The 17,599-nt window shown below is 39.7% G+C and overlaps 1 protein-coding gene across 2 annotated transcripts; it reads right to left on the bottom strand.

Annotated features, from left to right (window-relative positions):
• Window positions 1-484: 484 nt before the first annotated feature.
• LOC124406079 (zinc transporter ZIP11) lies at window positions 485-17,051 on the bottom strand. Of its 2 annotated transcripts, none has more exons than XM_046881428.1 (6): window positions 16,355-17,051; window positions 14,744-15,125; window positions 13,434-13,588; window positions 12,787-12,872; window positions 3,107-3,364; window positions 485-1,715 (listed from the first exon to the last, which is right to left on the bottom strand). In XM_046881428.1, the coding sequence occupies exons 1-6, from the start codon at window positions 16,460-16,462 to the stop codon at window positions 1,637-1,639; spliced, it is 1,068 nt and encodes a 355-aa protein (XP_046737384.1). In that variant the 5' UTR covers window positions 16,463-17,051; the 3' UTR covers window positions 485-1,636. The 2 variants fall into 2 exon arrangements, with proteins under 2 accessions (XP_046737384.1, XP_046737385.1); XM_046881429.1 differs by having other exon boundaries at window positions 14,876-15,125.
• Window positions 17,052-17,599: the final 548 nt, after the last annotated feature.

Here is a 17,599-nt window from a genome sequence, read left to right as displayed (position 1 = left end):
AACTTTCGTCAATTTTGGCTAAATTCTTGTTCGTAGATTTCATTTCTTCCCGCACTATTTTCACCGATTTAACAATGCATTATGAAAATAAATATCCTAACTTTGTTTTTTCTTTGTTCAGGATTGTAAAATTGACCAAATCGCTGATCTTTGAACATACAATACATCCAAAATACATATGAGTTTTCTAGTTTAGTGAATAATTAATGTGGAACGAACCGATAGACATATGTATAAAGATGTTTATTGAAAACGGTGAAATAAATTAGCTGTCGCTGTCAATTTCCCCTACTTTCAGGTGTACGTACACAGAACGTATTTTAACCGAACTCAGTAACCTGACTCCAAATGATTGGTGTAAACGCCGTAGAGTTTAAGTTCTCGGCACGCATTAGTTAGGAAGGTGGAAAGGTATACTATAGTTATACATATGCGCGTGTTAAATACCACCGTGGTGTAAAACTGGGCCATTGACCTGCTGGTACTATGTTAAGTTAATATATTTACATATACAGTATATGTGTGCATACATATATACACGTATGTATACATAATTAAAGTTACTATCTATGTACAGTTCGTTTCTTATGCTCTATATAATTTTTATACATAAGTACATCACATTGAAGAAAAAAATACCCAATTGCACGCACGTAATGGAAAACGTCTTATTGAAATAAAATTATCATTATTATGAATATTAATTTTGTACAAACTTAAACCCATTCAGACAAGCACACACGTATACTCACGCATATTGTAGGGAGTCAATTAAGTACGTCAATTAGGTCACATTTCTAATGGAATGGGAAATAAGTTTTACATATAATGATTTGTGGTGTAATAAATTGCTTTACCCTGATGCTACTTTTCTTTTTCCTAATATTCAACAGCACAGAAATTTGCATTTGGTACCACCATTTTTTTTTTTTTTTTGTTTTCTTTCTTTCTTTTTTTCTTTACATTGTCTGTAACTGTTCTTTTCGGTATGTAATGTGATTGTAGCTTTTTTCGAGCATTGTGTATGAGATGATTTTCAAGATGATGTTGGGGTTTAGTGATAGAAGGCATCTAAAATGGTATAAAATATGGTAAAATATAAAGATATTGAAATGATTTGATGTTTGACGTATTTGCATCATAGGAAATTTGAGGCATAGCGGAAGACTTTGCGAATATAAACGAGCAGACATATTCAAGTGCATATCTCTGACTTGTCAATTCTTTAATTGAACTTTTCGCGTAAGAAGCAGTCACCTTTATAGTCGTCCGAACACGTGAGCAATACATTCACTTACACGTAGACACTATTGTTGTGCATATGCGTATTAAAATTCTAAAATTATGTACAATTTTACCCACGTAATACTGGTTTCAGATGTAATCATTTTTGGATACTATACATATATATACGTGGTATGTATAAAAATGTAGGTATATGCGCAAGCCAGGATTTCGAATACTGTATATACTCACGTGTAAACTTAAAATACCGATTGGTATAAACGGCTCGTCGTTGTGTATAATATTATAAAATAAAATAAAAGAGAAACTCGCGAGTAATCCATCGGTGGGGGAGGCGGCATATGCCTGCGCGTTTTCCGTGCTGTAATAATTGTCGTTTACTTCCTTATTTTTATCCAAGACCAACGTCGAGCGCCATCATAATAAGGAAGCCAACAACTGCACCCCAGCTTGCTAGCTTTCCGTTACCGCTGCGTGAAAAGAAAAAGAAAAAAATAGACACATGTCAACAATTATACATTACAACGTATCATTGTTTTAAAATTTATCATATGCCTAATGACAAATGCGTGAAAATAAGGAGAAAAACCATTCGGCCAATTTTCCTTCGACAGACAAAGAATGTTTGATGATACGAGTTACAACGTTCATTAAAACTACACAAAATATGTCAAATATAATAGTAAAGTGACTAGAATTATTTATCGAGATGAAATAATTCTTGCACAAAGAGTTTTATTTTTCTAAAATTAGTTATAAGAGGTCGTCTCGTTATCTCTCAATGACTTAATTGGAAAAAATTTTACACGTTTCGAGGTTCAAATTGGACAAAATTTTATCGCACGTGTTAAAAAATTTCAAATTCTTCAATGATTTTGTGAAATTCTTTGTAAAACAGCAATGAAACCTGAAAAGTAATGACGTAGGCAAGTGCGGCGATGGATTGACATTGTACCGCGATACTCTGCGCGATGACCCCTGGGTTTTTGGGTAGCTGCATAATACCAGGAGGAAAACAGAATGCTCTGAGAGTCCTATATCCGGTTCTAGGAAGAAAGATCATTCGTTTTTCACTTTCGTCTGTGTATATATACTCGAAGAAAGAAGAAACGAGATGTGTTCCCGAGGGAGTCTACGACGAGCGAGTATCTCAGGACTCCCAGGGGCCCGGGACGCGTGGACGGACGGTTACAAGACGCACGCGAAGCACAAAGAAGCCAATTATAATGACAATGCACAGGGCCTGGGAAAAAATTCGCCATACCCCCTGCAAGGGGTTTGCCCCTCAGCTCACCGTGCACGTATGAATGCAGCACCTACACGGACTCGTTTTTCTTCCCTCGAGTTTCCATACCTGCACGTTAAGAGCTCCTGCAGGGGTAAAATTGAGGCTACAGCGAGAGAAAGTTCCTGCAGTTGTCCAGATTAGACAGTCCTTAACTCTTTCAGTCACACGTTGTCGTGCTTTTATAACAATTTAGTATTCTATGGTTTTTTTGAGTCGTTGATTACGATTGAAGTCAGATTTTGGAAATTGAAGATGGTGGATCCAATATGGTGGACGAAAATTTCCAATTTGATCTAATACGGTCAAAAAACTCTACGGAGTGGTTTTCGGGCTCCCTGATTGGATTCGGAATAGTAAATTTTCAAAATCTGAATTCAGATTCGTTATCAGCGACCCCAAAAACCGCAAAAAATCATTAATTGAAACTCAAATTATAATAAGGCAAAGCGGTAATTCATATTTCCATAATTCAACCATTTCAATGTCACTAACAAAAATGGCAAAATATTAATTGTTCCCGGCAAAGTTTCGTTACGCTAACGTTACCAACTTCAGCCTTATGATCCAACTTACCTCGAATGGGCTTCCGGAACGATGTCGTCGACGACAACGTAAATCATGGCACCGGCAGCGAAGGAGAGAGCGTAAGGCAAGGCCACCGATGCTAAGCTGACACCAGCCGCACCCAAGACCCCGGCGATCGGTTCAACCATCCCCGAAAGTTGTCCGTACCAGAAGCTTTTTAGCGTGCTGAATCCAGCAGCCTGAAGAGGGACGGAGACGGCCAGACCCTCCGGGAAGTTCTGTATCCCAATTCCGATAGCCAAGTTTCTGAAACAGCCAGGTTTCAACCCTCCGTTATTTCAACCTTCAACGTATTCCGTAGGAACACAATAGCGAAAACCCAGGTGTTTAGGTCGTGGAAAAATGTACGTTCGAGAATGAAAGAAAAAGAGTGAAGAATCTTTTGACTTATATCCTTAGTACCTTTAAAATGTTATAAATTAAATATAAAATTACTCGGCGATCGTGATATTCTTAGAGAATATAATACATGTACAATGAATTTTTGACGACGAATGCCGTCTTCAGCTTACAACGACGATCACTTTTACTTTGACTGTACATCCAATCAAAAGAGGCGAAGTTTCATCACAGAGAAGACCACCGTAACAAACTGCTGTAATAAAAAGATATATATGCGATTAAAAAATTCCATGTAGACAAACGTAGTCCTTCGAAATTCCTTCATGTCCTGAAGTGTATAAATATTACACGCTTACATTGCTTATAATAATATCCCCAAAAAACCGTCTAAAAATCTCATACATTCATAAATAGTCGCATATTATTTGTGTATAGAAAGAAGATGAAATAAAAATTGATTAATCGTTTATAAACAATTTTTAAAATGAAATTTCTTATCTTTATCATGATAAAAAAATAAATTACTTTCACCTTAAGTATGTAATAAATATTAATTAGACCGTAATAAATACTGTCTCCGAGTGTGCATATATAGGTATATATATATACGAGCGTAGGTATGTACTGCTGCAGGATTTGGGGGCAGAGGATGGTGAAGAAATACTAAGCACCCCCAGGACGGTACAGTAACGTAGAAAGTAACGTCTCGTAACAGGTGAAGTAGGAAGAAACGAGCCAGAGGCACCACGTTCCTTGGGTGCACCCGGGCCGAACGCCGCGGCGACGCGACGCATTCCTAACGATGATCTGTGAACGCTTCCGAGGGCCGGCGAACCCCGACGAAGAGTCAGGCAGCTAGCAGCAGCACCTCTACCTTTCGATACCTACATATACGGATATTATGTACAGTTAACCGGTGAGCGAGGGGAGGTCACCCAGGTTCTAAGAAGTAAGAAGAGGCCTCTCGATCTGCCGCCGTCATTCCATGCTTCGTTTCCTACCTGGCATTTTCATCGTCCTCGCGGGGGACAACGATTACCCAGAGATTTGTGAACCGGATACTTACAACTACGCGAAGTCGTAATTCGTTTACCCAAAAATGTTCAAGTTCATCTAAACTGACTAAAAACATGACATTCCAATGGTTCTCTTAGAACGGTAGAGCTACATTGTGGACTCTTAGATAGTGAAATTCTGCAGTAAATTCTTCAATGATGTACGAGAACCGAGTGAAATATTTCAGAACTCTTCTGCACAATTATATCAGATTATTATCTGACTTCTATATACTGCAAGGAAGCGTTTACATGAGAAACTGCCACCTCTCTAATATCATACAAAACGGGCGTAATATTGGAGGGGAAAAATGGATACAGTTTGTTACCGATAAACTCGAGATCCAGTAGATCGATTTGCATAAAACAAGAGTAACATAAGCTGTATAATCATCCGAATCAGCCGGTGGGGGTAAAATTTTGGAAGGATAAATATTTCGAATGGGCAATGTATCGAAATTTGAAACATATGAAAAAAAAATAAGGAATGATGAATTAAGTACTCGAAATCTGTATTTTCAAAAGTATCACTGATTAGAATGACTGCTAATCGGTGACACTTTCAATAATAATAAATTTCAAAATAATCACCCAAATATGCGAGAGAATCAACGCCGACTCCCTAACAAAAACCGAACAAACCACATACCTCTGTATTGAGGATATAGGGTCGATGCCTGCCACCCGGTTGTATAGGAAGGAGAGAAGGTTGAACCCGCGGCACCTCAATGCATGCAGAGCGCGTACCGCAGCTGTACCTTATAATATTTACACTTACATCAGTATGTCATACAAGGTACAGGTATAGGTATAGGTATAAGGTACCTAATAAGGTATGGACAGATCACACGTAGCCGTACGTTATATGTGCATGTGCATACACACATACACACACACACACACACACACGCGCGCGCGCGCGCATGCCGAGAGATTCCCTTGGAAGGATCAGCTCGTAACGCGAGCGTTTAAACTTGCTTAATTTTGATTGGTTGAGATCGGTCTTTGCAGCCTGAAGGAAACCTTCGCTGAAAAGAAAAAATTCCCTAGAATCGACTGGTTGACAAGTTACTGTCAACCATAACCTCTCGCCTATTAAAAATCGGCGGGTTACGGCGCCGCCGCGATTCCTCACGCATCGGTCACTCTGCCTACCGTGCTAGTAACATTTATCCAAAGTTGGCAGCGCATTTAAACTAGACAAACGAGTTGCAATTGTCAAACAGGTCCTTTCGAGTGAACCTCTAAGTATACAGTGTACTCTCTCAATAGAGCCGCAACAGTACAAGAGGGGAAGCGATTTTCCAGGAATCGGAGCCCCCCCCTCCAGTTGCGTTCCAGCGAGCGTCGTGTCACAAAAAAGTCGCACTCTTTCAGTAGGGTCAGCCTCTCATACACGCGCGAATACGTTATTTACATCGGTTAGAATCCCATTTCAATTTATTTTACCCTAGAAAAAAACTTGTGGTTCAATATTTTATTAACACATCAATTTCTTTTTTCTCTGCTTATACAACATAATTATTCGTGTAAACGTTTTATATGAAAGATTGTTAGTTATATGGTAATAGAAATGACAGAACCATTGCATTTGCTGCGCGGCCCTTTTCAGGGAATTGTGCATCAAAGATAAACTTGGGCCGGGGAATGGGGGGCAGCAACCGAGTACGAAAGCAGGGAAGCGGCCCTATTGAGAGATTGCACTTCATATATGTATATACACATAGATAGATAGATAGATAGATAGATAGATAGATAGATAGTTAGACGGATAGATAGACATTTAATTCTTGTCTATAACAATATTGGACAATATCACCATATTACGAGAGAGAGAGAGAGAGAAGGAGAGAGAGGAAGCCTCCCTCCACAACATCGAACACTCTTGGCGAGGTGGGCGCGCCGCGCCGTGAGGAAGAGTGAGGTAAAAAAGAATCTCGGAGTGTCCGCGTGTTCCTCTCGCGGTGAGCAGGCAATCCCTGAAGGTGGCCAGTGTAGGAGCGTCCGTATACGCTGTGCAAGCCGGTGTGGACCTCGGGAGCCGGAGGAATGCGGCACGGGCGAATCGCGGCCGGTCGGCTCGGCCGACTCGACACCGCGTTCCCATGCATTCCAGAGCCCCACCACGACGGCCTCCCTCGCTAGCTGCTGGCGCAACGCGCCGCGCCGACCGGGACGGTAGGTATAGAGAGAGAGAGAGAGAGAGAGAGAGAGAGAGAGAGAGAGACTCCTGCACAGCAAATCCTCCGTATTGTATTATCCGTTGGCTAAAACAGCTCGAGGTAACTCTCGAGGAGTGATCAGCTGGAGAAGAGGACAGGGAGGTCCGTCGATGCACGCAGGGGTCACCAGCCGGCCTTGCGGTTGCCGACCGGGGTGCAGGGTGAGAAGATACGTCGGGGGAGGCTTATGATCGTACGAAAAACGGCAAAAGTGCGGAGGCCGTTTAGTTCGCCCCCTTCTAATCCGAGGAATAACGCGCCCTCTCCCGCCTCCGGCCAATTTCCTCTGACGCCTTCCATGCGGCTTCTATATATTACTTACACCGATGCATAAAAGCAAGGCAACGTCGCGCAGCCGCGCCGGATGAGGACGTCGACGGGTTCTTAATGCCGATCCACGTCTCCGAGACTTGCAACGCGAGCTTGCTGCAGACTCCTCGCTCGTACATTCCAGGTAACGGACGCGCAACGCGCATACACGATGATCCCGCATTCCAAAGATTGTTTCACTTCACCGATGCCGCCTACTCGAACGCAATACTTGCGTATATGTATATACGTATATGTATATACACTCTCTGCAGTAGGTACAACGTTCGCCTAGGTGAAGCGTTGTCGGGTATGCCTTATATCGATACGTTCTTGTTCTATCGTGCTTTCGTAAATTTATACTTCTCAAATTGTATACTGTATAATACAATATGCATACATTTACACTTTTGGGAGTGTAAATCTGCAACGGTGCAATTGAGGAAAGATTCAACGCAGTGGTTATTTTGAAGAAGCGTTGAATATTATGATAGCAGGTAGAATAGATTACCGCGATATTGTTGAGTTACAATATGCATATCGAGGACTGAGAACTCACGGGTCGTACGCGAAACAAAAAACAAAAAACATAATTAAGAAAGCGGTTTTGTCTCATAAATTAAAAAAACAGCGGGTTACGCCCTTTGGGTTCTTATCCCTCGGTATGTATATCTTTTTTCTTAAAAAAATATTCAAGATGTATGTGCGAAGATCTTTCTAGAACCTGAGATGAAGGATACACGTCAATGAAAATACCTCTGAGACTATTTCCGCCGTTTAAACTTCGCCCCTGCTGACGTTAAGGTTGACCTTTTGCATACATTGTTCGCAACAATGCTATAGACGGTACTATGCAAATGTATACCATACATATCACCGTGTAAATTCAATTCCATTTCACAACAGTCACGCCTTTTGCCGAATGTGCAAAAAATTTATAAAAAACTTGACGCAAAGAATATAAATTATAAATTTCAGTCTTTGATGTTCCCCAAAGATTTGAAATGCAACATGTAGCCGTTAATGTTTTTAATTAACTAACCCGAATTTTTTTTAGCTAACCCGAAAGTTCTGGCACTTCTGATTTTTTGTGCAATATTGTTCCCTGAGATCTGGATATTGAGGTTTTTTTTTTAAATATATAATCAAACAACGAGATATTCTATTTTTCGCGGCAAATTTTGAAAATTAAATGGTTGAAAAATTAAATGGAAGAAACTTCTTTTCCTGCCAGCGAGTTAATAAGTTTTTGGATGGAAAATTAATCTGAAGCAGTAAAAAACATCAGAAAACTGGCATCGATCAAGCGCTTCTAATAAAAGGGCTAGTTTTTTTTTTTTTTAATTTTCTACTGACCGATAGCACGGTGTAAAATCTCTTGTTCACTCCTGCGCGATGTTTCAAACCGTCGCTACGTCAAAGCTTGCATTCCTGCACGCGTATCTCGTAGCCCACATCTGTGCGAGCATACCCATTGCTATTCCCATTCCAAGTTTACCTCAGTCGGCCGTTACCGTATGGTATGTACTAGTTGCCTCCGTTGCGCCAACTTTTTTCATGCACGCAAGACGCACGCGTGTAAAACACAGGCGTGCAAGAATACGCATGATAGTAAATGCGTGCATATATGACTGTATTTATTACAATAAACGTTGTTTCGGTATATGTACATGGGCACGCGCCCGTCTTTCTCTGCGGCTCGTCCTCAGGGCGAACTTGCAGTAGCGCGTGTATCTATAATATCCCGGGAACCCCGAGACCGGAAGTTCTACCGGCGCCGGCTTCCGCTGCTCGGTTCTCTAGGTATTCACGCGATACGCTGCAGCGTATGGGCATGGATATTGGCTCGATGGCCCCACACGTACCGATGTCATCGCTGAGCATTATCGCCCGATTGAACAACCGGCGATTATATATCAATGGGCATTAACCGCTCGTGCGAGTACTAATTGCAGGTAAGGGGGGATTCGAGGGACGGAGAAGGAGAGAGAGGAGGAAGAGAGGGGCAATATGACAATACGAAAGTATGAGGATTAATTAAGAAGCGTTGAACACGGTGAAAAGTGGTGTGAGGAGAGTGGAAAAAAGCGAGGACAGAGTGATAACGCGGAGCGAATGAGGACAGGCGGGTAATAAGGATTTATAGATAATACAGAACGGCGAGGCGGCGAGATATGGTGATTATATGACTGGAGCTTGATGTATTTTTTATAAATAATAATTCATTTGAAAAACCTATACCTGATGTTACAGAGATAATATGCGTACCTGCGGGCATCGTGGATGATGGAAAAGAAAAACAATTATGATAAAATAAATAATAATGACAAAAAAAATAAGCGTCATAGTTTGTAATTAAAAAATTCCTTGCATGCGCTGCATGCATCGATATCCCGTAGCGTTCTCATACATAGGCATACCAGCAGATATATATAATATAACGTTATATACCTATGTAGAAATTCCTCATGATGTACCTGCACATTATATTCTATACCTGTTTACGGTATGGTTACCGTCGGGCGTCTTTGCAGGCCGAGCTTTGCCTACACAGCCATTTATCTACATATCTCAGTTTATCTGTCTCTATATGGATAACCATCTCCCCCAGTAGTAGGTAGATTGCTACATTATACGCGCATATCTATGTATGCGACAAGGCGTATACGTAGCTGCCATAAGGCACATAGGACGTTCGAGCCGTCACGTCGGTCGCGACTATCGCGATACACGTGGAACCGCCGATTGGCTGCTCGAGCGGGGGAATCACCGAGCGATCCACGATCCACGTTGCACTTTGTCAATGGGGGAACGACCGCGACGGTTCATACACACAACTCGCTACGTTTATGAATGACGGGACACCCATACTACGCCGACAGCTGTATAATATACGGCCCTTCGTCCGCGTGACACGTCAGGGTGTTGCGTTGCGCCGCGTCCCGTTGCGTTCTATGGTTATTATACCATAGGCAGTATCTACGACAAGTTCACGCATCCGTGCACCTATACCTATACTATACACCTATACTTATACCGATACCTAGATTGTAGAAACGACTACGGTCATTCAGGACCGACTCGTAATTAAATACCTACACGAGATATGTATAATAAGCGCATACCCCAAGCTAATGAGCCCACCTTATCATTATTCTTATATGAAACCCGATTTCTACAACTTCGGCCGAGTAGCGACATCTTTACGTCGGTGGTACGATCGGACTGTACGTTCACCTGTAAATGTGACGAAACGCATGCTACACTGGAAAAAAAATTATTTATAAGATCCAGACAAGGCAGTAATGTCATTTTTTTTTTTTTTTTAATATTATTATGATTATTTAGATAAACTGTAGTTGGATCTGATACATTTCGTCTAGTCGATGCGTTTTCAATTCACCAGTTCTTTTCACGAATAATACGTATATTGTGTGGTTGAGGGGTGAAGGGGGGATGAAAATTGAGGTACACCTGTACAGGTATTTAACAGTCCTTGATACTTTTTTCAACGAATGATGTAGAAGGACGTCGCGTGAATCTCAAATTTAATACAAACTGCGCAATATGTCGAGGAAAACTTGTTCCAACTACGAAGTATCGTTTCATCAGCATGGTACGTATATCTTACAGGAATTTATGAGTTGTGAATGAAAGTTGATCTCGGTCTTCTTCGCGATAACCTTGCCCCGAACTTTGTCCTTGTAGTACATGGATGTAACGAATGCATGTTACGTCATATGTGTGCGTACAGAATTATAACGGGAATAACGAAAGCAACTGAACCGAACGTATTTATACAGAACATTTCGAAAATAGGATTTCACTGTTCGTTATCGGGAAATCGGGAGACTTTTTGTGTGAAATGATTCAGAAATACGCTACGCCAGTGTAACTAGTATCTAGACATCTTGAAATGCGAAACACCTAATGCTAGTTGAAAACACAACATTCTAGGACTGATAGAAGAAGGAATTAAATTGCGGTAGCCCGTATTTTTATGTGTTTCTACGGTTATTCTCTGAAAATCGTAATCAATAAATCGATATTTTTGGAGGAATAAATATTTGATGCTCCATGTATTCTCTGATACCTCAATAAGCACGTGAGCATCGGCTGTCTGCATCCAACATAAGATTTCATGATATTTTTATATAATTTAAATATAGTTTCACTGAAATTCCATGGTCACGCCAATCCGCACCTTTCAGGTTTTGACGGAAATATTTCTAGAACTTCCACAGGGAAATGTCAAAACAAGTTTCAAAATGGTGAAACCTTCATGAAAGCTGTTGCTTTTCCTTACAACTCGCATATTTTAAAATGTCAATGCATGCTTATAGGTTGTACTAAAAATTGATACGATGTTTCTGAAGATTAAAATGCAGACTCGTTCAGTACACGCAAATATAATTTGTGCATATGCAATAAAAATGCAAGGTTTCAAATATTATCCCAGAGACATCGATATAGTGAAAATTACAATGAAAAGCCTGTGCAGAGTGAGAAAATTCTATTGAAGGGTTTCCCCAAACCCTCAGACTATTCAGCGTTGGGGATTTATATACTCTGAAATGACTATTTTCTGACTTTTCCTTGGCTAAATTATAATTTTATTCTGACTAAAATTCGAACTAATATTGTCATTTCAAATATCTAATGAATAAAACTGCGAATTAATCAAAACTCTCCAACCAAACTACAGCTCTCGGCTATTTTTGTATAAAAATAAAATTCATAAAATTCTTAAATTCTGACTAGGCATGTACGGTCCTTAAATTTTCCATCTGTGCAACAATGCGATAATTATTATTTGGTTGAAAACTGATGAATAAGAATTTAAAATTAGCCAATTATCTTACGGAAAACAGAAAGGATTCACGATATCGACCTATCACGGTGTATAAAATTTTCACAAGATAAATAAAAATCACGTATATTTTGATATAATCTGTGATCATTCGCTGATCAACTTGATCAGTTTGATCACTCACCAGCTTCTGAAGTATTTCAACTAACTTACAATGATGAAATCATAATAAATAATGCGTATCGAACGAAATAAGCATCGCTAACCAGAAAATTTTCAATTTTTATGATATGGTCTCAGAAACTCACTAGCTACTTAAATTGATTTAGATTCCGATCATAGATGCATATCGGAGTTTTTATGCTGATAATAGAGCCTACAAATATGATGCTGCTGTCAATGGTAATGTTTTAATTGATTAATATGTAATTGTTAATGCTTTATCGTAATCAGTAGCGGTGTACAGATAATCACGAGTTGTTAACAGCTTAAATTCATGTAAAAACTTTATTTTTCATTGTGTAGACTTACGAGGGGTAATAGGAAACGTCGCAAAATCGTCGTCAATTTTTTCAAGTCTCGCCGATTTCATTGCAGTGTTATCTAATCGCATTTCATTATCGTAGCAAAAAAAGAAAATGGAAATACCTGTTGTGAATTGTGCCGCGAGAAAACAGCACAGATATCGAGGAGGCATAAAATTCTAATATATCAACGATAAATTATCACGTTTCACAGCACTCAAAAAGCAATCACAATGCCCGTAACAATTATGAGTAGACGTGGATACAGAGCTATAAGTTTGTAATGGCTTATTAAACTAATCCATTTTCTAAAAGGCAGGTGACGTTGAATCTGGTATTTTTCGTATAGCTTAATAACTGTATATTCTAAATCGTGAAATTCACGGAAAGACGAAGATAATCTCACCTTGCACTTTCAAAAGTAGCTTCGGCTGTGCTTCCTATTGCTCCAAATCCGACACCCACTGCAAGGCCCTCGGGAATATTGTGAACCTGCAAAAATATTAGAAATTACTAGGATTAGTTAGATAATAAAGTTATTCACGTTTTACAACCAGGCTAAATTTATAAAGTATACGCAGTTAAAGGTGTACACATGCTGTACACATGCAATACACATGCTCGATGATTGCTTTACGCATACATGGCTCGAATATTTGAATCTGGGTTGATCCAACATTTATGCAGCTGATTGAAACTTTGGATAGAATTTGCTTCAACGCTTTAATAAAATGACTGAACTAATTACGTAACTGTTACAAGCTTTTTTTTCATCAGTCTCAAGTAAAATCATTTACGAGTAATGAGAAAGCAAAAATTCTGATTCAACTGTAACTTGGTACTCGCGAATCCGACATTTTTCGAATCTACCAAATTTTCATGCAATTGCATCTAACATGCAAAGCATATTGCCACTACCAAGTGACAGTGTATTTCACACTGTTTTCCAGAGAGCAGCACTATATCTCAAATGATGACGATAGATACTTTTCTGTATTTCTTGGTTGAAAAGGCTTTTATACTAATCATCGTATCTTGAGCTACGAGCCATACCGTGATTGCAACGACAAGCAACAGTATCCTGCGCCACTGGTCGTTTTTCGCTTCGTCATTTGGGTCCTCGTAAACAGTTCCGGCATCTCCTGCTTCGGGAATACGTGCAGCTGTGTTAGCTGTTTGTCTTCTTCTGGTACTTTGTTCGTAGAAGCCTGAAATAGTCATCAATTTTTTTTTTTAATAAAACCACATCAATATTAAACACAAATGGTAATGTAAAATATACAGTCGTCAGCACTTTATCTCAACATTATCTATATGTATATTAAAATATCTCTCACAATGCCAATCACTATTGGATTATCGAAAACTGTATCTGTTGTACCAGTAGCCTAGGCATTGTTTCTCAGGAGGAACTGATGTTCATTATACATAGGTGTGACAATGCTCTAAGCTAAGGATGCTTACTTTCGACCGTCAAACACTTTTTAGTTTTACTCGTGTATCGATTCTCATCAAAGATTATTGTAAATTGGTCAAATTATTATGCCAGCGCCTTAGGAAGTTAAATTTTTATCACATACTTGCAATGAGAGAACGGCAAAAGATCGGAGGCAAAATGGGTCGTGTAAAATAGTTTACACCTGTTGTTCCTCCCAAAGACTGTCATGATATACATAATTCTAATATGAACTAAACAGGCTTTTACTCTTGCATGCAGGGTTAGTAGGATCAGCTTTAACCATGAAAATCACAAAGCCGGGAATCAAATGTTAATATATCTCACAACTTGTTATAATACAGTTGAACAGTATTATGCACATAATCGCCCATTTGGTAATGCTTAGTGCTTACACATTTGCAGATCCTGACATGCGGTGAGAATTAGAAACAAAACCGATTTTCTCTACTAACTGTAAAAGAGGTGCACTTTCATGTGAACTTTACATAGTGAATGAGTTATCAAATTTGGTTTTCATGCAGTTTTAGTAAGACGGCAGTTGAGTAAAACTTCGTGAATACTCATTGGTTGAAAAAATTAAAAGGGTGAGTCAGTCAGACGCAACAATATGTATTCCGATGACAACTATTTCCTATACTAGTTTCCGATCCTAGTATAAAGAGATGTAGCTTTTGAAAATGCAAGATAAAATTTCTTTACAGTATTCCGTTGGATTTAAAAAAATTTCTGATCTAAGAATTTGTAATGGATAACTTCGTCACGAGATATTTAATTTGACTTCATCGACCGAACCCCAAGCCCAACACTTGCTGATATGTAGTTGTAAAACCGATCCCATTACCCAAAGCCACAAGTGTGAATATTACGTATCTATTTATACAATTATAAAATGAATAGTATCTACCATCGATGGTGGTCGACTCGACGTCAGAGTAGACTTTTGCACCACTAACATTAACTTCACTAACAATAATACTGTCGTCAATATCCTGGTCGCTCTTTAGCTTTGCCAGGATTTTTCGTCTTTGTTTCGTACCGACTGATTGCATGGCTAAAACCACATTCGGGGACTGAACGCCTAGTGCAGATATCAACGCGTCTGTGCCGTAGACAAAACCAGCGCCTAGGAGGAATCCAAGTCCGACCGGTAAAAACGCATATTCTCCATTTTCCCCATAAGTTTTGCTCTCCGTTGCTGCTGTGATGGCTGGTGATAACAAGGACCAGTAGCTTGCAGCGATCATAACTCCAGCTGCAAAACCAAGGCTGACGTCCAATAGTTTCCTCTGTAAATAGAAGAAATCGTAATTGAAACAATATTATACAACATACAATAATAATTAACCTATAGTGTAGTGATAAGCATATGCACGTGAAGAAAAAATTTTTTAAAAGGTAAGTGTGAAACCGTATCAGCATAAATAAATTAATAAAGTACGCTGAAAGGGATACGATTACTATTGATTTGACCAGATGGCAGACGGCAAACAGTTGAAAAACCAATACGGACTTTGCTGTTTATGCTTTTATAATCTGGTATATCAATGTTGCAATTCACTTTATTACCCTACCAATACTGAATCATTTCACAATCAGATACCATCAGAACAAAAGAAAGCAATTTCACGTCAATTTTAGCAATTGCTGAAACTTTCAAGAAAACAATCTATATCAGTTTATTACAAGGTTCAGGATTCCAGTGGACCTTTCTACCGAATAATTGGACATTATATATTTCCATACTAGAATGAGGCTAGATATCAACCTTGTAGTTCAAGGGTAAGCTCCAGTTTCTTAATTCTTTCCCTGTCCTTCATTTTCTACCATATTTGTTAGTATACTTAAAATAATGTAAAAAGATTTCTGTATTAATGTCAATACTCTATATGAGAATTTTTCAAGTAAGTATACTGTCGGAATATTGCCTTACGTATCTAGCATACATGATGAATGCATTGCTAAGCTCAGTTAAAATAAATATAAATTATACGTTCTAAAACTATCCAATTACATTTGCTCCTTGGCTAAGCAGAATTTCAGATCCTAAAGAGGCGTTTCATTTTTGCAACATTGCACATGTTTCCGAGTATTCTCGACATCCTTCTATCTCTGATGTCACATTTATTACTCAATACTTATATGCATCCTATCTCCAATGATTTCATATTTATTACTCAATACTTACAAACATCCTCTCTCCTCTGATCTCATACTTATTACTTATATTTGTCGTCTGATACAGATACTTGATTAGAGACCAAATAATAACTGGATGTTAAAGGTTACGTGTCAACGATAACTGCAATAGCATCGTCAAAACGGGGTAGAAGGAGGAGAAGAGACAAAGAAGATTAAATTAAGTTAAAGAAAATGATAAATGCGAAAAACAATTATATCCAAAATATGAACATACGAATTGCTGTATCAAGAACACGAAAGCAGCATGCGATCGGACGATGGATAAAATTGGAAAAGCTTTAATTTGTCCTTATAAATATACCTGATGTGAACTCACCTGTTTTCCTCGTATGAAAATAACGAGCCCAGCCCCCGCCGCCGTCAAACCCCACGTGAACAAAGTGCCCAGAAGGGCCTGGGTGACAGGTCCGTATCCTCTCAACATCTTCGGGGATTTTTGGAATTAGCTATCCCGCCTTTGACACCGTGCTACGGTGGTCGAACCTCTCGCTAAACGAGAACTCGACTGACACCGAGTTTAGTGATACGTTTTCGAGGTTATGCCTACGTGTATTTACGTGCAGTGTTGAAAACCGATGATAGATCAAGGCTCGTGGGAGGCGTATCAGCCGTGTTCCTCGCCGACAAGCGAATGAATATAGGTAAATTGAAGAAAAGGCGCTGAGTACGTAAGCGAAATCATTCCCCCGCAGTTATCTCGTCGCCGCTGCCACAGCCGCAGACGTCATCGCTGCTGCCGTCCTCGTCGTCGCCATTCCAGCCACTTAAACTCCCCTCCCGCCACCCGGTCAGCCGCCGCCATCGCCGCTGACCTACAGGCAGCCGAGTTTTAAAAAATACCAGCGGCATGCGAATTTCAACCTTATTTTTATCAGATTCCTTTATCGGGAACTCGCAATCCGATTTCCTTCGCTTTCAGAGCCTCGATTCACATGTCAAACACTCAAGGTCTCGTATCGGCTGCTCTCAGGGCCACAGGTGGTTGTCACCGCTTGCTTGCGGGTAGTCAAACAGGTATTATATTCTACGCACAGGTACTAGACAGGATTCACGGCGTCAATTCACCACGGTGCCCGAATTGCGGAGATAGCATACCTGGTGAAATATTCAGAACTGATAAACTTGATCCTCATTGGGTCTCTTCATACCTCTCTACAGCGTGATTGGTTCTGCGAGCACCGTCTGGTACCCTGTACCAAGCCAGTCCTTAATTGAAAAATAAGCTCGAAATGTCTTGAACCGACTGATATTATACATTAAATTGTTCTTAAACAGGGATCATTTTATGCTGGCTAATAACGTGGCAGACAGGCGCTTATGTTAGGGCTACGCAAAGTCTAAGTCATGGCAAGTTGGCAAATAATTATGCTGTCTTGCCGACTAACGTAGCTGCCCTAACGTAGGAAGAACCCTAAGCCCACCACAGGACATAGAATGATTCCTATTTAAAAACGGTTCAATTCTCGAAATTAATTTTTAAAATTTTGGGCTTATTTTTCAAAAAAATATCATTTGGTACCCGATGGTGCACGCTTTATTCATGTATACTATATATGTTATT

This window comes from Diprion similis, chromosome 4 (genome assembly GCF_021155765.1).
Source record: "Diprion similis isolate iyDipSimi1 chromosome 4, iyDipSimi1.1, whole genome shotgun sequence".
Lineage (NCBI taxonomy): Eukaryota > Metazoa > Arthropoda > Insecta > Hymenoptera > Diprionidae > Diprion > Diprion similis.
The sequence above is the reverse complement of the archived record's forward strand: the minus strand, read 5'-3'. Positions and strand labels throughout refer to the sequence as shown.

Coding starts and splice junctions, on each gene's coding strand:
- LOC124406079 (XM_046881428.1), bottom strand. CDS start 16,462: ATGTTGAGAGGATACGGACCTGTCACCCAGGCCCTTCTGGGCACTTTG. Junction 3,365..12,786: donor GCTACTTTTGAAAGTGCAAG/GTGAGATTATCT, acceptor TGGCTGTTTCAG/AAACTTGGCTATCGGAATTG. Junction 1,716..3,106: donor GTTCCGGAAGCCCATTCGAG/GTAAGTTGGATC, acceptor CTTTTCACGCAG/CGGTAACGGAAAGCTAGCAA.